Genomic DNA, 21,453 nt, shown 5'->3' on the forward strand with positions numbered 1-21,453 from the left:
ACATTGAGACATACTAAAATAACAAAACTTTTTCTAACGTGAAAAGTTCCAAACAATTTTGATTCAGAAATGTTGAAATGCTTTGTTTCGAGTCAGTTCAACTTTAAACTGTATCTGCCTCTTTATCTGTTAAATCAGTTTTTAAACCAGTTCAGTTAAACTGTTGCAAACCCCTGTTAGTTTGGTCTCAGGGCGTATGTTTTCACTGAACAACTAACCCTGGTGATCCGCACCTAGGTCTGAGCAGCCAGGTTAGCGTAGCTCAGGTGTGAACATGCCCACAAAAAAGCCCTACCCATGTTACTGCAGCCTCACTGTTTCTACAAAAAGAAAAGGAGTACTTGTGGCACCTTAGAGACTAACCAATTTATTTGAGCATAAGCTTTCGTGAGCTACAGCTCACTTCATCGGATGCATACTGTGGGAAGTGTAGAAGATCTTATTATATACACACAAAGCATGAAAAAATACCTCCTCCCACCCCACTCTCCTGCTGGTAATAGCTTATCTAAAGTGATCACTCTCCTTACAATGTGTATGATAATCAAGTTGGGCCATTTCCAGCACAAATCCAGGTTTTCTCACCCCCCCCCGCCACACACAAACTCACTCTCCTGCTGGTAATAGCTCATCCAAAGTGACCACTCTCCTTACATTGTGTATGATAATCAAGGTGGGCCATTTCCAGCACAAATCCAGGGTTTAACAAGAACGTCTGGGGGTGGGGGGTAGGAAAAAACAAGGGGAAATAGGCTACCTTGCATAATGACTAAGCCACTCCCAGTCTCTATTCAAGCCTAAGTTAATTGTATCCAATTTGCAAATGAATTCCAATTCAGCAGTTTCTCGCTGGAGTCTGGATTTGAAGTATTTTTGTTGTAAAATAGCGACTTTCATGTCTGTAATCGCGTGACCAGAGAGATTAAAGTGTTCTCTAGCCGTCACCTTCAACCCCCAACTAAAACCCCTCCAACGCATTATTAAGGATCTACAACCTATCCTGAAGGATGACCCAACACTCTCACAAATCTTGGGAGACAGGCCAGTCCTTGCCTACAGACAGCCCCCCAACCTGAAGCAAATACTCACCAGCAACCACATACCACACAACAGAACCACTAACCCAGGAACCTATCCTTGCAACAAAGCCCGTTGCCAACTGTGCCCACATATCTATTCAGGGGACACCATCACAGGGCCTAATAACATCAGCCACACTATCAGAGGCTCGTTCACCTGCACATCCACCAATGTGATATATGCCATCATGTGCCAGCAATACCCCTCTGCCATGTACATTGGTCAAACTGGACAGTCTCTACGTAAAAGAGTAAATGGACACAAATCAGATGTCAAGAATTATAACATTCATAAACCAGTCGGAGAACACTTCAATCTCTCTGGTCACGCGATTACAGACATGAAAGTCGCTATTTTACAACAAAAAAACTTCAAATCCAGACTCCAGCGAGAAACTGCTGAATTGGAATTCATTTGCAAATTGGATACAATTAACTTAGGCTTGAATAGAGACTGGGAGTGGCTTAGTCATTATGCAAGGTAGCCTAATTCCCCTTGTTTTTTCCTACCCGCCCCCCCCCCCAGACGTTCTTGTTAAACCCTGGATTTGCGCTGGAAATGGCCCACCTTGATTATCATACACAATGTAAGGAGAGTGGTCACTCTGGATAAGCTATTACCAGCAGGAGAGTGAGTTTGTGTGTGTGTTGGGGGGGGAGTGGGTGAGAAAACCTGGATTTGTGTTGGAAATGGCCCACCTTGATTATCATACACATTGTGAAGAGAGTGGTCACTTTAGATAAGCTATTACCAGCAGGAGAGTGAGTTTGTGTGTGGGGGGGGGGGTGAGAAAACCTGGATTTGTGCTGGAAATGGCCCAACTTGATTATCATACACATTGTAAGGAGAGTGATCACTTTAGATAAGCTATTACCAGCAGGAGAGTGGGGTGGGAGGAGGTATTTTTTCATGCTTTGTGTGTGTATATAATAAGATCTTCTACACTTTCCACAGTATGCATCCGATGAAGTGAGCTGTAGCTCACGAAAGCTTATGCTTAAATAAATTGGTTAGTCTCTAAGGTGCCACAAGTACTCCTTTTCTTTTTGCGAATACAGACTAACACGGCTGTTACTCTGAAAACTGTTTCTTTGTGCTGAGAGGCTCTAGGATTTTTTCCCAGACAACAGTGTCAATTGTGGGAGAACTTGTGTACCCTTTGGGAGGAACTGTGGGAAAGGGCATTGGAAGACTATCAGCATTCAATTGATTTTGCCTCATTCTTCTCTCAGTGCCAGGCACCCTGGGTGGACCACATATCCCATGGCTCAATGAAGTGAGACTGAGGTGTATCATGGGAAATGCAGATCAGTGAAGGAGTCCACAGGAGAGAATGGAGGCACAAAGCACCCGAACTGCAACTCCCATAGGCACCACAACATCTTATGTTGATGCAGTTTAATGTTGAATTGACTTGAAACCAAATCTTTTAGTGCAGTTTAACAAACTGAAAGGTTTCAACTCATGTTGAAGGAATTCGTATCAATATATTTCATTTTGATTTGCCTGATGGAAAATCAAAAAATGTTGTCCACGGAACATTTTGAGTTTGTGGAAACCACATTTTCTGTCGAAAAATTATTCTGATGGAAATTTTCCAACCAGCTCTAATCCTGAGATTTGCAATAAAATCACGAGAGATGGTAACATTATTTAATTATTTCCTGCAGTGTTTTTTTATGGATCTGTTTCATAACAGCAATAAGCCAAGCCAAGGCAGTGTGTATTTCTGGGCATTTATATTGCTCCTTCAGAAGCTTGTCTGCATCTCTTTGGTCTAGAAACTGATGGGAAGACTGGTGAGACCAGGTTCACTTGTGAGCTATGTAGCATTTTCTGCAAAGTTGGAAATACTGATGGAATAAACCAATCTTGAGGTATTTTTTCATTTTCAGAGCTGTCCATAACCGCAAAGTGAAGCAGCACATGAGAATGAAATATAAACATCACAAACAGCAGCTGAAACGACCTGAAGTTTTTCAAACCCTAAGGAAATGTTTGTGGAAATACTGGACAGCGTCCAGCGGAGGGCAACAAAAATGATTAGGGGGCTGGAGCACATGACTTATGAGGAGAGGCTGAGGGAACTGGGATTGTTTAGTCTGCAGAAGAGAAGAATGAGGGGGGATTTGATAGCTGCTTTCAACTATCTGAAAGGGGGTTCCAAAGAGGATGGACCTAGACTGCTCTCAGTGGTAGCAGATGACAGAACGAGGAGTAATGGTCTCAAGTTGCAGTGGGGGAGGTTTAGGTTGGATATTAGGAAAAACGTTTGCACTGGGAAAGTGGTGAAGCACTGGAACGGGTTACCTAGGGAGGTGGTGGAATCTCCTTCCTTTGAGGTTTTTAAGGTCAGGCTTGACAAAGCCCTGGCTGGGATGATTTAGTTGGGGATTGGCCCTGCCTTTGAGCAGGGGGTGGGACTAGATGACCTCCTGAGGTCCCTCCCAACCCAGATAGTCTATGATTCTATGAAAGGTTTGAGTTGTGTTTTGCGGGATTGATTCATGCTGTCTGAAGTATGTTCACCAATCCCCTGCATGCAGAGCTGGCCCTTTAAAACCCCTCACTGCATGTATGGAAGGAGAATCTTCTTTGACAAGGCAGTGAAATTCACCCTGCAGGTCAGGAGGCTGCTTAAAGGACCAGGAGATCATGAGCTCCGAGCCATGTATACAGGCCGGGATGAGATAAACCCTCGGGTGACCGGCCTCACTGAAGTAAATGGGAGTTTTTCTATTGGCCTCAGTGAGGCCAGAATTTCACCCCTAGAGTTTAGCGCCCACAGCTACTTACAGACCACGTGCAGGAAGAGGACGGCAGTGTCAGAGCCCAGGCTGTTTTCGGCGTAGGCCGTCACCTGAAAGATCCCAGCGCTCTTATAAACGTGCCTGATGCCCTCCTCTATGGGGCTGAAATTAGCATAAGACATGGCAATACCATCTCCGAAATCCAGCTGGATGTTTGTCCTCTGGAGATCGCCCTGCAACGGAGAGCACAGTGGTTAGGAACTCAGCTGAGAAGGGTGATTGATGTTCCACTCCATCCCGCTGCTCAGCTTCACTTTGTTGGCGCGAAGACAACCCCGGCACATGGCAAAACAATCTCCGCCAAGTGCTGCAATGCCCCAAACGCAACCAGCACCAGCTCCAGCTCGTATATTATATCTATTATATATCAGAATGCCCAGAACAACCTGGACATTAAGAGGTCTGAGCAGGTGCTATCCTCCCACGCCTGATCCAGTGGTTCAAGGGGGGAGAATGCCACTACAGTGCTGCTTATGGGTCGCCTGATATGTGTCTATATTGGGGGCAGTTGAGATGGGAGGAGCTGCGTAGATGGCAGGTTATGTCTCTGCTGGAGGATTAGCTAGGAGCGCCTTCCAGGTGCTGCTGGAGTGCACGGCATATATGAAGAGGAGGGCGTACAAATGAGTGAATAGCTGCAGACAAGAAATCCCAGAGACTTAGGCCTTGTCTACTTGCAGAAGCTGCAACGGTTTCATTTAAATCAGTTTTTAAACCAGTTCAGTTAAACAATTAGTTAGTTTGGTCTCAGAGGATATGTTTTCACTGAACGGTTAACCCAGGTGATCAGCACCTGGGGCTGAGAAGCCAGGTTAGCCTAACCCAGGCAGGATGCGGTCACAGCAAAGCCCTTTCCATGGTACTGCATCCTCACTGTTCCTGCACTCGCCCGTGTGTATCTGGGGAGGCACATCCCATGGTTCTTTGTGCTGAGATACTCTAGGATTCTTTCCCAGTCAACTGTGTCAATTGTGGGAGAACCTGTCTGTCCTTTGCAGGGAATTGTAGGGAGGGCATTGGAGGACTATCAGCCCTTGAGTGACCTAGCCTGCATCCTCGCTGCAAAGTGGGCAGGTTCCAGCCTCAGTTAAACCAGGGCCCCGGGCTCTAACCTATGCCCCCAGCGGGATGAGCTTGCCTGAAATTAGAGCACCTCCAAACCCAGGTCAAAGGTTTTGCTGTGTGGATGGTAGGGAGGTTTGGGCTAAAACGCAGGTAAGCGCCCGAGTTAACTGCAGTGAAGACAGACCCAAAGTGGTTTATTTTTACATTTGTTTCCAATTGGCTAAATCAAAATAAGCCTGTTTTAAACCAAAATAAAAGCGTCCACGTGGCCTTCTTCACTGATTTAAGTAAGTCAGTTTAAAATCACCCCTTACTTTAAATCTGTGTAGCTCTCTGTGCAGATAAGCACTCACAACCCAAAATCCTTTCTTTGAGGTGATAAGGATTCCAATCACATCCAGTTTGGACTGGGAAAGTGGGTAAAAGAGAGAGAATGTTTGAGTACATCCCTGGGATGCTCCACTCCAGAAATCAAACAGATTCTATCTCTATGTCTATTCAGAGAGAGGAGAGAAATTCCAGCTCAAGACCAACCACTACTCCTGAGTTTAACATGCTCTCATGAGCTGCTGTGAAACAGCCTGCTCCCGTGCAAGACAACAGCAAAACTCCCACAAGCTACAATGTGCAGGCTCAGGAGCAAGGCTAATGATGTCGATACACTACATGCTGGTCTAATTAGTGGAGGGAAACTACCATGCAGCTCAGACCCAGTTAATGCTTCTCCACCTCCCTCCCTCGGACTTCACTGGAATACACTACCATACTCACAGGGCTGCATTAAACCCCAAAGGGGCCAGGTAATTAAAAGCACCATTTTGCCTTTGCTATGCAAAACAGGGATAGCTTCCCACAATAACAACCAGATTTAGGGGTAGATTCTCTGCTCTGATTTGCTCTCTCTGCACAGGTCAAGTGGCACAAAGGGAACAGAAGCCTTCTATAATTCCATGCTTGGGATGCCCCCCAATAGGATAGCATCCTCAACAGGCTTAAAGCTGAGAGAGCTGGCTCCCTCCCTGCAACCCTCAAGGTACGTTGGGGGCAGAGAAGAGGATTGGCTGGAGGTTGTAGGTGGTCCTTTGGAGACCATAACTACCTGAATTTACAAGCAACAGCCAATCAACTGGAAAGTGGCTTAGGAAACGCAACAGAATATCCAAAGGTGGACAAAGCCGATGACACAGCAGCATGTCCACTCAGGCTCCGGGACAAATCTTTCCCTCCCTTTACAACTTACTTCTGCGTAGTGACTGTCAGAGCTGGACTGACAGCTCCGGGGAGGGGAATCTCTTCTTCCACAGCTCAGAGAGTGACTGTGTTAGCTTCTTCCCTGCCAATGTATCTTTGCCTTGAGCCATAGGGATTGTATCACTTAACCCCCAGGTCCATTCCATCCATGGCCTCTTCTGCTGGGACTACGAGCCAGGGTGCTGTGCATGCATGTAGCTTTTGTGAGGATGACACTTGGGTGAAATCCTGGCGCCATTGAAATCAAAGGGGAGTTTTGCCATTGACTTCAATGGGGCTTGCATTTCGCCTTTGTTCTCTTGGAATATGGAAAAGTTCTATAGAATTTGACAGGGAGGAAGCCAACAGGCTTCTGTAGAAATGTAACTGAGTGCTATAAAATCCAGAGGATTTAGTAGAGGGTGAAGACGCTTTTTAACCATCCTATAGAATTCTTTAGCAAGGACCGAATGCTCTACTGTACTCTCCTGGACAGTTCAAACATTGGATAGAAAGGTTACTAATGGAAGGTTTTGAATCAAGGTTGGATTTTTTTTCTAAACAATCTGTTCTAGGAATTATTCTGGGGAAGTTCTCTGGCCTGCACTATACAGGAGGTCAGACTAGATGATCGCAGTGTCCCCTTTGGACCTGGGAATCTATGAATTCACTACTGCCTGTTAAATGCCACAGGACTTTTCTGTGGGGGCCTGCACTGAGCCCACAAACTCATTCTATTGGGAGGCCGCTGAACATATGGTAAAAAACACAGCTGGTCTGGATTCAGTCCTGGTGACCTCAGGATGAAAACTCCATCTCTGGAGTTCCAAGCTCGTGCCATTTCATTTTCTTTTTGTTTTTCTCATTGTTTGGTGGCCAGGTTTTCGGTTTGTTGGTTGGTTTTCTCCCCTCCCCTTTATATAAAGGGAAGGTTTTGATATGGAGATTAAGGAACAGATTTCTAATAGCTAAACAGAAGCAGATGATCCTTCCACCCAGTTACTGGCTCTTTAATGCAGACCCAGCAATAGTGCTAATCCGCCATTCCCCATTTCCTTAGCTGTGGACTGGTATTTGAAATATCGAAAGGTGGCTGCTTGCCCCATGTACAATGGGGGTTTATGAATATAAATTAAACTGGAAACGAAGAGGAGGCATTTCAAACGGATAAAAATCATTGCTCTCCAGATTTATTCAAGAGGCACTTTCTACAGCTTTGGTCCTGTAAACAACTCAATGGGAATGTGGTCGTGGCCTGCCGTAAAGCTTGCAGCTCTGTCAATGGAATGCTAGGGGCAGTTGATGGGCAGCGGGAATCGGTGGAGATGGGTGTTACCTATAGGATACCTTGGCAGCTCTTCCCCATTGGAGCTCAGCTGGGAAAGTTTTCCAAACCGAGGGCTGCACTGGCAATTTGCCAGAAGCCCATAAGGGTGCAGAGAATGGGTGAAATCTTGGCCTCACTGAAATCAATACTAAACTCCCATTGATTTCAATTGGGCCAGGATTTCCACCCATATATATTTACATATTTTTACCACCTAGGAATAAATATGCAGAGTCCTAAGATTTGCTCAGGCTTGTTCTTGTTTTTTCAGTTCGCTAGCAATAAAAAGCTGCTGTTGAGCAGCTTTGTCCTCGCCTTGCAGTACCAGAGCGAAGGCTGCAACGTTAGGGACCTGATTTCAGCGGTGCAGCTCCCACCTGGTGCAGAGTGGCAGAGGGAGCCAGGGCTCACTCCGTTCCCACCTACTTCAGCAAAACAATAAAGAGACTCATACCTATGCTTCCTTGTGTCTGCCCGGACCCTATGTCCAGGGAGCTCATGTGGCAGTGCATTCTTATTCCTTCTTACTCCATTGCTTAACTGCACAATCTAAGTCACAATCCAGAGCTAAATTAATGAAATTATAACAAAGCTATATATACCTTCAATATATAAAACCCACCACCATGTGCTTATTGTAGGATTACCAGCATGGAGATCTTTTAACACCCAGCTACGCCATATGGTAAAATCCAAGATCCACCATAAATCTAGGGAAAATTACCTTTCTGAAGAACATATGGCACAACCTTCAGCTCCTCATGGATGAGCTCAGGTTCAGCCATTCATACTTGTGTGTTCAGGACACCCAGAAACAGACAAAATAACAGTTACTTGTAACTGCGCACAGAGCTGTTGGACCAGATCATCAGCTTGTGTCGTCCACCAACTTGAACAGAGCTACACACTAATCCCATCTCAGGATCTGGCACACTGTTAGAATGCTATGAAGCCAAGCACATAACTAACACGCACACAACCACACACACACACACACACACACACACACACACAGAGGTGCATTAGTATTTTTTTAAAGCCCAGTCAGACATAGTTCTGGCACGAAAACTAGAGGGAAGCAGGGATTTTACTATATTTCCTCAAGTTTTGTAATAATCAGAGCTGAGGAAAATGAACATTTCTTTGTTTTCTCTGAATTTTTTCCCTAAGGTTTTCAGGTTTGTGTCAAAAAAGCAATTCCCTCTCTCATCTGAAAATTGATTTTTTTTTGTTTAAAACTGAACACTTTTTGATTTTACCTAAAAAAAAAACCCACCAAAAATTCTCCATAACAGAATTTTTGTCATGGAAATTTCCATTTAATTGAAAAATCCATTTTCTATTATTAAAATGTTTCAATGGACACATTTTGACCACCTCTAGTAACAATAGATAACATTTTAGGCACAGGGCACTGCAGCTATCATATCTGATCCCCTTTCAACATCTTAACCCTGCCTATCTGTTTATTCACCGGAGCCTTCAATTCCTGAAACCTTGTGCCAACACAACTCTTCAACTACCTTGCTTGCAACCTTATTCCTGTCTGTTTATCATTCTTTGTCTGCAGCTGTTCCGCTTGAGTTCCCTAATACATTACTACTAGATTCCTAATTTTTAGATTGTCTGTTCTTTTCTGAACTCCCACTCAATAATGTCTCTACAAATCTTTATACCTTGTCAAATCTAAACAGATAAAAGAATCAGCCAGGTAGACAAGAAATTCCCATTGTGCAGAAGCAGGAGGAATATGAACCTATGCAAAGAGACACTGTCATCTCAGACTGGTTACAATGAACCATTTCATTGCATTATATTTTTAATGAAAAATATGTGGATGCTTAAAAAAACCCTCAGGTTAGAGAAAAGTATTAGAAGACAGCATGGTACCATAGCTAAGGCACTAAACTGGGAGTCAGGAGAGATGGCTTCTGGTCCCAGATCTCACAGTGACACCAGCTTTGTGACTTTGGGCAAATCATTTCACCTCCCTAATACTGTTTCCCCTCCTACCCCTGCTCTGTCTTTTCTGTGAAGACTGTGAATGATTTAGGGCCAGGATGGTCTCTTTTTGTGTGTTTGTCCAGCACCTAGCTCAATGGGTCCTGATCTTGGTTGGGGCCTTTAGAAGATACCATAATGCACATAATTCATAATCATGGTATTTAGGTTAAAAGAAATCAATGACAAAAGTTTTACTTTTAAAAATATTAAAGCATCCCTCTGACCTTTGGGAACCTAAACACACCTCCATTGAATTAGAGTAGGAAAGCAAAATAGACCAGAAACAGACAATGAAGCTGACCAATGTGGTTTTATTGTCTGAGCTGACTGAAATGCACAAAGATAAACAAACAGAACACAGAATGCCAAGTAAACCTGATTTCTCAAATTCTCTCTTTCTTTTTACCATGGATGATTTAACACTTCTATTCTGATCCCATCTACACAATCTGCCCTGTTTATTGCGACCCAGGGAAGGCATTTGATAATTTCCCATGTTTCTTTCTTGCGTGCACATTCAGTGTCTGCCAGGAGATTTTTAACAAGGAAATTATGTTTTATTAAAGGTATCCACAAATGGCAGTGTCCAAAATCGATACAGCTGGGAATTTTAAAGAAGCCTGATGGATTTAGGCCCCCAAATACCATTTACGTGAGATTTGGGTGCCTAATGTCCTTACACATGCCTTTGAAAATTGTCCTGAGAGCGTGCCAAGAATCAGCGATCTGTTAAGGCTTTATGTCAATCCACTGCATGGTGGTGAAGTTTTCTGGACCATCGCACCCCAAACGAAAGCCTCCTTGCTGAATACAGAGAGGTATTAGGGGGCAAGCCACAGCAATCGATTATCCATGGGAGGTTGGCAAAGGGGATCAGAGCAAAGGTCTGTGATTTCCAAGAGATCCTGACAAATCATGTGCCAAAGGCTCATGGCAGCTACACGGTGGTTCAAGATGCCGCTCTGAGTGTCCTGGGGACTGGATCACTCAGGCATAATCCTCAGCCACATCAAGGTCTCCCTGGGTGCATCTGAATGAGGGAGGTGAAAGTGGTGCTAAATCGCACATCAACCTTCCCTGATCCCCAGGGCCAGCCCGTTAGGGGCTTTATACTGATGGGGACTGGCTAGGGGGCAGTGATCTCTGGCCCTGCCCCCTCTTACTCCCAGTCATGACCCCAAGCCCAGGCGTGTTGGGGGCAGATTGGATGGCGCACAGCCAGCTGCAGTGACTTTACCCCAGACCAGAGGAGTCCCAGCTGCCCCTGTGTAGCTGCCTGAGCAGTGTAACCACCCAGAAGCAGGGCAGTGAGCTGGCCCCTCTACTTTGCCACAGATCATGAGCAGTGAAACCCACCCAGACACAGATTTCTCCACTGTGTCCTCAACTCTGACCTCCAGGGAGCTCCTCTGGGGGGGAGAGTTGCTGAGCCTCTTGTGTTCCATTCGGCCATTGCCCTCTAAGCTGAGACTGTCAGACAGGGAACTAGGTAGCTGAAACCACAATGGGGATTTTTGCATCATGGTGAATTATCTCTCTAGGGTCCTCAATAGAGGCCATCAGGCAAAAGGTCCTTTTATTGCAACTGTTGTCAAGGACCCAGAAAAAGGCCTTATCCAGCAGATGTGGGGTTGGCCACAGAATCCGCCACCAGCTGCAGAACTGTGCAGCAAGACCTAAGCTAGCATTGTCCATTGGTCTCTTGCACAGCACCTAGCACCATGGTCCATGACTAAGGCTCCTCAGCACTACTGCAATACAATACATGGCCATCATCACTTCCTATAGTATCAGGGGGGACTAGCAGCTAGCCAGAGGTATACTTCCTTATTCAGGGCTTGCATCAATAGTGCAGGGGTCTAGAAGGGGAGTACCAGCATCACTCTGGCCTGGGACTTCCTTATGACCATGACAGACAGAAGTGTTGCCTGGTGCAATCTGTACTAACCTCAAACTGGGCTAGTGTTTCAGAAGAAGGAAGAGGAGGTAGATGGTCTCAGCTGGATTTCTAAGCCCATCTGAAACGGCTGGATTTTCAAAGAGGCATACAGAAGTAAGGAGCCCAATTCCCATTGAAAGAATCAATGAGATTTGGGCATCTCACTGCTTTTTGTGTCTCCGAAAATCTTCCCCTACAATTATGCCCTATCCTGGCGTGACTTTCTACAGGCTTGGGCTAGCCAGCCCCGAGGCTGCTCCAGCCCACAGACACCTTTTCATGATCCTAGCAGAGCTTTGCAGCCCTCCATGCATTAGGACGTTCGTCATTCCACCCACCTTCTGTGAAAGGCTTGAAGTGTGGCCACCTGAATGCCATTCTCCTAATGAAGCCGGTAAATTAAAGGAAGGGGGCAGCCCACACTTCAGCGGTCCAACGAGCCCAGAGACCTACCTCTTCCATGAGGATGATGAAGGTGGTGTTGTGCCCTTGCTGGGCAAGCAGCTTGCCGTCGGTGGTGAGGACGTGCAGCCCACGCGGGGCTTTGCCCGGGCACTGCTCCGCTTTGGCCACATATTTCTCCCGCAGCCCGTCCGTGCAATTGTTAGAGACAATCCTCCGATACCTGGGAAACATGGACAATTCGGGTGGGGCTCGGGAGAGTAGGTTTTATTTTCATAATGTACGCATTTCAAAGAGCTGCCCCAGGCTGACAGCCCACACACTCCTGCTGGTGCTCCCCTCAAATCAAAGAAAATCAAAGGCTTTATTAATCCGCAGAAGCCAAACAAATCACGATCCAGCCTTCTCCGGGGACCCCGGCTCCACCCATGAGAACAGATTCATATTGTTGAGCCGAATCTCTACGTACCACTGAAAGCTGGAGAAGGCCTATTCAACTCCCTGTTCTGTCTCCTGCATTATAGCATTTCATTATGGTTTTGTTACACTGTGTCTGCTCCTATTCTGCTCCAAGGCACCCTGAATGATTTGGCAGGAGTTTTGTCCAGCTCAGTTTTAAATGATTCAAGGAGCAGGTTTCTCTTGGCTTCATTCAGAAGCAAAGCAAAGAGATTAGCTGCCTGTGAGGACACTTGGCAATTTGTTGCCTTGTTCCGGGAGATTAACCCTCCTAGTCATTGCCTCATAGAACTGGGGAAGGTGAGCAGGACTTCAGCAGCTCTTCCCACTCCAGTGCAGCCCTGCTGTCAGGGGCTCCCCCAGCTGCAGCCAGCCCACTTTAATGACAATCTTTCACCATGGAGTGGTTTCCTGAGAACCGTGAAGACAGCCTTACAGTAGCCCAATTTTCATTGGCAACCCTTCAGTAAACAGCCAGCACTTGTGAGCAAATTGGTGAGCAGGGCATGGCACTCATAAGCAACCCTTCAACCGACCTCCAAGTAAACATCTTCTGAGGCACACAAAGAATGTTAAAATGACAAACCAGCATCTTCAGCCCACTATTCCAGAGTGACCCTACCAAAACAAACCAGCATCTGCAGCCCAACATGCCAGAGCGACCCTACCAAAACAAACCAGCATCTTCAGCCCACTATTCCAGAGTGACCCTACCAAAACAAACCAGCATCTGCAGCCCAACATGCCAGAGCGACCCTACCAAAACAAACCAGCATCTGCAGCCCAACGAGCCAGAGGAACCCTACCAAAACAAACCAGCATCTGTAGCCCAGCGTTCCGGAGCGACCCTACCAAAACAAACCAGCATCTGCAGCCCAGCGTGCCGGAGCGACCCTACCAAAACAAACCAGCATCTGCAGCCCAACGTGCCAGAGCGACCCTACCAAAACAAACCAGCATCTGCAGCCCAGCGTTCCGGAGCGACCCTACCAAAACAAACCAGCATCTGCAGCCCAGCGTGCCAGAGCGACCCTACCAAAACAAACCAGCATCTGCAGCCCAGCGTTCCAGAGCGACCCTACCAAAACAAACCAGCATCTGCAGCCCAGCGTGCCGGAGCGACCCTACCAAAACAAACCAGCATCTGCAGCCCAGCATTCCGGAGCGACCCTACCAAAACAAACCAGCATCTGCAGCCCAACGAGCCAGAGGAACCCTACCAAAACAAACCAGCATCTATAGCCCAGCGTTCCGGAGCGACCCTACCAAAACAAACCAGCATCTGCAGCCCAGCGTGCCGGAGCGACCCTACCAAAACAAACCAGCATCTGCAGCCCAGGAGTTGTTATAAATACGAACAGTAAGAAAGAAACAAATTATATGAAAAATCACGGAAAACACCCTGAGCGTGTCCATTTACATGTTCTGCAGCTGCTCAGATGGATATTTTGATTCGTACTTTAATTTTGCAGCAGTGGTGGCCTGAAGTGTGGGCTCCCAGGATCATATATCACTAGATAGCAATGTAATATCTACATGTCACTTATGTTAATGGACTTCTCTCAGTGGCTGAGGAGTGAGGCACAGTTCCATATAGATGATGCTGCAAAAAAGCAACTCGCAAATAAGGCTGGAAAACCGCCAGGCAGGGTAGAGATAACGCTAATGGTCCAGACTTACTGTAAATACAAAAAGGTCACCAAAAGCGAGAGCCAGCTGGACTTACCCAGTGCTGTTGAGGTAGCTCTGGCCGAGACTGCAGTCTTTTGGCAAGGAGGACGGGTTGAACCAGAAAGCGGGGATGCACTGGTTGTTACGGTGCCTTTCATAGCCATAGTCACTATGGAAACAGAAAGGTAACGAGGAGCATGATCAGATCATAATAGTTAAGCACTGGAACAGGTTACCTAAGGAGGCTGTGGAATCCCCGACATTGGTGGTTAAGAACAGATCAGACGAGCACTTGTCAGGGATGGTCCAGGTACGCTTAATCGTGCCCTCGTGCATTGGGATAGACTAGATGACCTCTTGAGGTCCCGGCCAGCCCTACAAGTTCTAAGATTCTATGTGCCATGGGTAACCACAATCTCCGGGAATCACTTATTTACTAGGCTAGGAAATTTGAGCTAACTTCTTTTTCCCCAACAAAAACAAGCTTTACTTTTAATTATGATAACTTTTGTGGAAGAGAAAATGCAGGGGTTTTGACAAGCCATGGTATTTATTGGGGAACAGGCTGTTCTTTCTACTCATCCTGCCTTATAGTCCATCAATAGGTATCCAAACTTGGAGTCCTTGTTCCGATTTCACTGTGTCCTTTCTTGATCAAAACTCCTAGGGGTGTCAGAAGGAGTCTTGACTCACAGCAAAGTAAAACCAGAGTAACTGATTCAGCAAAGCTCTTAAATATATCCTTAACTTTAAATGCATGCTTAAGTCCATCCAGATTCAGCAGCACACACGCTTAAGCCCCATTGACTTTGTTTTGGGCATTAAGCATATTGGAATGGATTTAAACACATGATTAAGTGATTTGCTGATCTGGGCCCCAGTGAGTGCCCAAATTAGGGAGGCTAATACTATGCTAAGCAGCACTGAACCTGGAAGCACGGGACACCCAGTCGATGGGCTTTGCTACAGAATGTGGAAGAATGTAGCCCCAGAAAGCTTTGCTGAATGGCAAGCATTGCAGAACTTTGGAAGATTGTTGTTCCATGTGGTGGCAAGAGAGGAAGAAAATCTGATTCACTTCTAGCTTTCTTTAAAATAAGTAAACCTATAGCCATTTAATTTTTTGCATTTCCTTTGGTTCCATGAACCAAACCACATTCCAGGATCTCGCCACATTCACGACAGGGAAGCGTCTCACAAGACACAAAGTGCCAGGAGCTGATCTTGAATGATTAGCAGAGGGATAAAGATTAACAGCATGCCTGAACAGTGACAGGTTAACTCAGCAAACAAGGACATGATTGATGCCTGTCCAAAACAGCACTTACAACAAACAGTAGAGCTGCCCTAGTAATCTAAGGGTTACACAGCAGAAGGTTCCCTGCAGCTGGGAGCGTACCCCCAGAGCTCAGACTCCCAGGGTCGGGCAAGCTTGAACTGTGGTGACTGGCTTGAGAGCTGCCACATCCACCCTGCTATTTTTACCATGCTAGCTTGAGCCCTGCTACAGTGAGTCTGTCTACCGAGGCTGGGAGGCTCACTCCCAGCTCCAGTGTAGACATACCTTTACTGTCATGCACAGGGAGAGGAATCCAGCTCACCGATCCCTCCCTATGCATGACAGTAAAGGGGATGGAAACACACCCAGCTGTCCTCCCAAATGATGACGTCACAGGGCTGATCAGAAGCAGAATGAAGTCAACGGGAGTCTTTTCATTAGTTTTGGTGGGCTTTGGATCAGATCCTCTGGGCCTCCCTCTGTGGCTAGCTGCAGCTAACATGGGTATTTTTAGATAAAGATGAGGAATAAAAAAAAAAGATCACAAAGTTCATCTCACAACAAGCCGACCAACTCCAGCGCTATGGGAACCACGGACGTCACGAAAGCTCCACATGCCCTGTTATGCTCTTGGTTTTATCCAGGAGCATGCTAGAGTCAGAACGGAAAGCTTCAGAGAAGGGTTTTAGTAAGATGAATTCACTGTGCAGCCTCACAGTTGCCAGTATTCTTCGGAGGACAGAGATTTCCGAGCTGCATAAAAAGGTTCAGAAATTCCCTAATGCTCTTTGTCGCAACGTTCCATTTAATCATTCTCAGAGGGTCAGCCTGGCACAGTAAAGAATGCCTGGCGGTGACTGCGTAATTAAAGATGTTCAGGAGGAGCCGTACTTTGCCCAAAAGACGAAAAGAGCTGCATAAATATTTAATAAAATTAAAGACAACATTGCTGTATGCCCCGAAGACTGTGGGCTCATTCATTAACTTCTGGTAATTGTATATTAAAATCTCACATGCTGCCCACCTTCCCGCTTGCAAGCCCCAGGGTTTGCATCAGTTAGGGAAATAATCACGTCCAGCTGCTTCTCTGTCTTTCCTTTCTTGACAGAGTAAATAAAGAACCGGGGGGGGGGGGGGAATACCAGCACATATTTTAATAACATTTCTCAGTTCCATTGTTTCTGCACAAGGCAAGAGTTTGATTTTTAAAATGATTATGTCTGTGTGTGTCTGCAGCCACAGCTATGCCCTCACTGTATCTATCCACACGCTTCGCAAACCGATGTGGTTTCATCTATAATTGGGGTCTTGCCCTGAAAAGTGACTAAGCCATAAGGACACGGTGGAGTTCCACGTGTCTTGCCCTTCAATGACTCCCAATGAGAGCTCTTCAGGTTACATGTTAAATAAGGATTGGCCAAGATTTCCAAAACGGACTGGTGACTTTGGGTGCCCAACTTGAGATGTCTGGAAGGACCATGTTTTTCAGAATGTGTTCAGCGCCATCCTATGAAAATCAGGCCCCTTAAAATATCGCCGGTTGGGCATCCAAAATGGAGGTGCCCCAAATCACTAGCCACTGTTGAAACTCTTTGCTGCATTCTCCCTCCCCCCGCCCCGTAACTGTCAGCCCGTGCGTCACCATCAATGAAGATTCAGCACTCAGAACCCACTTATGGATTCTGTTGAGGCTGTACAAGCTGGACTAGAATCCAGCATCTCCACTATAGTTATGGTGGCTCTGCAGGACTAACAGGAGAATAAGGCAGTAAAACCTTATTTTAGTGTGTAAGGTAGGTGGAAATGACACTGAATAGATACAGGAAGTGGGTCCAATAAGAAGGTGCCATTTTTACAGTCACTTTCCCAGGTACAACTGCATTTTAAGGCCAAATAAGCTAGAGTAGCTTTGCACTTCAGCCTTAAAAATACACCAGGCTGAACTCTGGAATGAGAAAGCAGGAACGCTTCAAAGCAGTAACCAACCAGACAAACACAAAAGCATCTGTGCAGATCAGTGATAGGCTGAGCACAGTGGCGGAAGCAAATTATGTGGTATGGGTAAATGATGCAGGGACGTTCGGTGCTTATTGTAAAATGTTAGCTTTTCTCGTTAAGGGTGAGAACAGAACCCAACGTGCCACATCTCTCGGGACAATCCAGAAGAGTCTTAGATTTCATTGCTGCATTAGGAATAAGTGAACAATTGGTTCAGCAAAAATGAAAAAAAATCTACCTGACGTCCCCGAACCTTTGTTCAGACCAACCACCACTGATATTCAGAAAAAGGCAGCTACCTTTCTTCACATTATTTCTCATTTTGGTCGCACCTGGTGCATGTCCAGGTCCCAGCCAAGGCTGTACCAGGAAGTCTTGAAAAAAAACTATGGATCAGATCCTCAGCTAACGTGTATTGGCATAGCTGCACAGATGCCATGCAGGAGGCATGAATGGAATCCAGCCTAAGCAGTCATCAGTGAATTTAGGTTGACTTTCACCAGCTGAGGATTTGGTCCTGCCTACTTAACTGGAAGCAGGAAATGAAACCACCTTCCCAAGACAACCTCTTCTTGTTGCATTCCCAGCCCAGTTTAGCTGTCCACGAGGTGCAGGCAGTTAGGTGTGACAAAGTTCCTGCTCTACCTTGGTGGGTCCTGCACTTATTGGCGGATTTGCTCGCCTTGGAGCTCACGGCAGCCCTCAGCTTGGCCGTTTTTCTGAATCCACAATCCAGGTCAACTCCTCCTGTGTCTGACCAGGAGTTGGGAGGATTTGGGTGGAACCCGGGCCCACCCTCTACTCCGGGTTCCAGCCCAGGGCCCTGTGGAATGCAGCTGTCTAGAGTGCCTCCTGGAACAGCTGTGCGACAGCTACAACTCCCTGGGCTACTTTCCCATGGCCTCCTTCTAACACCTTCTTTATCCTCGCCATAGGACCTTCCTCCTGGTGTCTGATACTGCTTGTACACCTCAGTCCTCCAACAGATTGCGTTCTCACTCTCTGCTCCTAGTGCCTCTTGCTCCCAGCTCTTTACATGCACACCACAAACTGAAGTGAGCTCCTTTTTAAAACCCAGGTGCCCTGATTAGCCTGCCTTAATTGATTCTAGCAGCTTCTTGATTGGCTGCAGGTGTTCTAATCAGCCTGTCTTAATTGTCTCCAGAAGGTTCCTGATTGTTCTGGAACCTTCCTGGTTACCTTAACCAGGGAAAAGGGACCTACTTAGCTTGGGGCTAATATATCTGCCTTCTATTACTCTCCTATAGCCATCTGGCCTGACCCTGTCACATAGGGCATTCATCTGAACTGCTGGGTATTTGTGCCTGCCCCCCCAAACCTTGTGTGTACCCCCACCCTTTTGAGAATCATCTGTTAGTCACACCTTAGCATCCTCCTGCAGAAATTCCAGACACGGATACTTTCCCAAAATTTAAGAGCAACATCAGGGTTTTTTTAAAAACCTCAAAGCAGTTTGGAATTTTACAATGCCATTAACTCGAAACATCAGTATTTATGCAAAGCAGCCTGTGACTTCTGACAGGCCCACGCTGCACGGGGGCGTGAAAGAAGCCGATCTGGCTTTTGCTATTGACATTTCTTAATAAAGTCTCGCTGAAAAGCAATAACAATTTCCCAGGCTAAAATGAAAAACATTGCCCTGTTCTGCACGATGCGGTTTCAAGTGGCTACAGAAGTCAAGTGAGGCTGAAATTCCTTCCCTGTAGGGGCACCCTTTGGAGGGGAAACTCTCCCTTCAAGGTACAACTCATGCAGTCCTTTGTTAGAATGATCTGCAAAAAAATGTCCCTTAGCACCTTACAGCCCGCTCTTGGAATTCCATATACATCGAGCCAGCTGGTTCGGAACAGGCACAGAACCACCAGCAGCAGGAGCACTAGTTATAACGGGTCAGAATACTTACCACTCGAAGTCCCATTCAGAACAGATGCAAGGCTCCGATACAACGGTTCTGGAGTAGTCTCGACCCAGGGCACACTGGGCTCCAGGCTTGCGTTTCTTATAGATCTTCCTCTCCCCCATGACACAAGGCTCAACCTTTGGCACCGAAACCATCATGGATTAGAAAGAGAAGAAGAACATGGAGGATTTCTAGTCTTTGCCCAACCACTGTTACTATACAGCAGGATATCAAAGCATCTTGGGGGATGATTTCCAAAGGGCAGTTAAGCACTCTTTGAAAATTAGGAGGGGTTCGTGCTTAATTCCCATTTACACCTTTAAAAAGTTCCTCTGTACAAACTTCAAATCAAGTCTCCCAGACTCCTAACTCCTATTTACACCTTCGTGAACCTCCCCTACACTAACTTCATCAAACTCTCCCACCGTCCGCCCCCTTGTGCCTCGCCCGTTATTGAAACAGAACCAATTATTTCTGTTTTGCGTATGGCAAAAGTCATGCATCATCGAGTGCATTGTCTAAGGTCAAGCAGAGTCAGCTACAAAGCTCAGAGTAGAACCCAGGAGTCCTGACTCCTCCTCCTTTTCCCACTACCCCTTACTACCTTGTAGCACTCGGTCATTTTCTTCTAGCGCTATGTAGGGGCTTAAGGCTGAGGTTTTCTAAAGCACTACGAGAGGAAGTTTGAAGGAAAGTTCGACCAGATACAGATTATTTAAGTGAATTACCATAAATCATCTTTTCTCTTCAGTTGAAACAACTTGTTTGGGCCCCCCCCCCACCCCAAAAACCGAATCAACCCAAACCAAAATGCACAATTACATTCCTTATCTGTCTCATGATTATAGATTGCCAAGATGATCCCATGGTATGAAGAATGAGGGAGTTATGATACGCATTACTTTTTATAAAGATCATGTTTTATCTGTTTGCTATTATCCTGCCTGACTGCACAGAGCTAAATTAAAGGAAGCTGTTGCTGGAGATGAAGCTCAGGCAGAAAGATACAGAAACTGCAGCAAGCCAGCCATCTCTCCCAAGTTACAGAGGAGGTAACCAGGCTGAATGGAACTTACAAGAATTTGCAAGGGAAGATTGCGGTGTAGGTCAGACCCACGCAATCTCTGTCGTCTCCCTTTGCACTGCGTGCTACGTTCCTTTGGGTGAATACATAATGCTTTGTTTTGAAGAAGCTGGGTTTGAGACACTTTGATCAGAAGCTGTCACAGGAACCCAGAGGAAAAGGGTTTCCAGGTACCAAACACAGTTGACCCTGTCATGTTAAGGCGGCGGGTAAGAAGGCAAGAGGAGGGGGGCAGCCCAGAGATGCAGTCTAAGAAAGGTAGGATGAAGATAGTGAAACCTGAGGTGAACCTCAGAGGGACTAAAAGGCGTCCAAGTAGTTTGCCCAGACAGATTAGCAGATGCTTTCCCCTTACTTCATTTTATTTGTTCTGTGTTGTGGCTCTATCCACCTGGTATATTCCAGGTTCCATGATGCTCATTTCTAATGCATCTTCTCTTGCTGATTTCGTTCAGTGACATCACAGTATCAATGTTTGTAATGTCACTTCATCACCATGGAAAGGACTGTGACATCACAGTGTAGTCATTTTGCCAAGGACCCCAACCCTACAAACAACTCCCCGAAGGACAGGACTGCATTAACTCCCAGTGGCTTCCCAAGGCCCCAAACGAACCTAATGTGATAATAAGCCAGGTAATTACGGAAGAGAAAGTTTATATACATATAATAAAATAATAATTTGGTCTTCTCTGTCCTCTTCCAGTAAAGGGCTCCCGAGAGTTTTCCAAACTTCTGTGAGATAAGTAGATACTTTTATATCCATTTTACAGATTGGGAAACTGAGGCATGGAGACAGGAAATGACTTGCCTGAGTCAGTGGTAGAGCCAAAAATAGACTCCAGATCTCTTAGATTTAACTCCAGGACCTTACTTTAAATCAGCAATGAGGAACAGCACATGCTAGTGGAAGGGAACTTTTAAACATTGTTACATGTTTAAAAGTACACTGGCATGGAGCTGAAGTTCTTTACCCTTTTTTCTGGGTTCAGAACTATCAGATGACAGAATTCCTCTGTTGGAGTCTCCCTAGTGACTGATCCAATGATTTTAGGTTAGTTTATCTAACTGGGCCAGATTCCTGTTTACACTAAGGCCCCTTTATACTTCTCTGGCAGTGTCAAGGGGCCGTAACATGGGAGTACATTACATTACAGGCCCCTATTACACTGTGAGAGTGGTGG

At 46.0% G+C, this 21,453-nt stretch overlaps 1 protein-coding gene across 1 annotated transcript in view; it reads right to left on the reverse strand.

The window, feature by feature from the left end:
- Nucleotides 1-21,453, reverse strand: part of LOC141991181 (VPS10 domain-containing receptor SorCS3-like) — a 468,227-nt gene that overhangs the window by 32,856 nt on the left and 413,918 nt on the right. The window contains exons 16-19 of the mRNA XM_074959394.1: nt 19,189-19,322; nt 14,043-14,156; nt 11,909-12,080; nt 3,877-4,063 (exon numbers count right to left, since the gene is read on the reverse strand). Of these exons, the coding sequence (XP_074815495.1) occupies nt 3,877-4,063; nt 11,909-12,080; nt 14,043-14,156; nt 19,189-19,322 (607 nt within the window). The remainder of the gene's footprint in view (nt 1-3,876; nt 4,064-11,908; nt 12,081-14,042; nt 14,157-19,188; nt 19,323-21,453) is intronic.

The sequence above is a fragment of the Natator depressus genome, chromosome 7 (genome assembly GCF_965152275.1).
Source record: "Natator depressus isolate rNatDep1 chromosome 7, rNatDep2.hap1, whole genome shotgun sequence".
Lineage (NCBI taxonomy): Eukaryota > Metazoa > Chordata > Testudines > Cheloniidae > Natator > Natator depressus.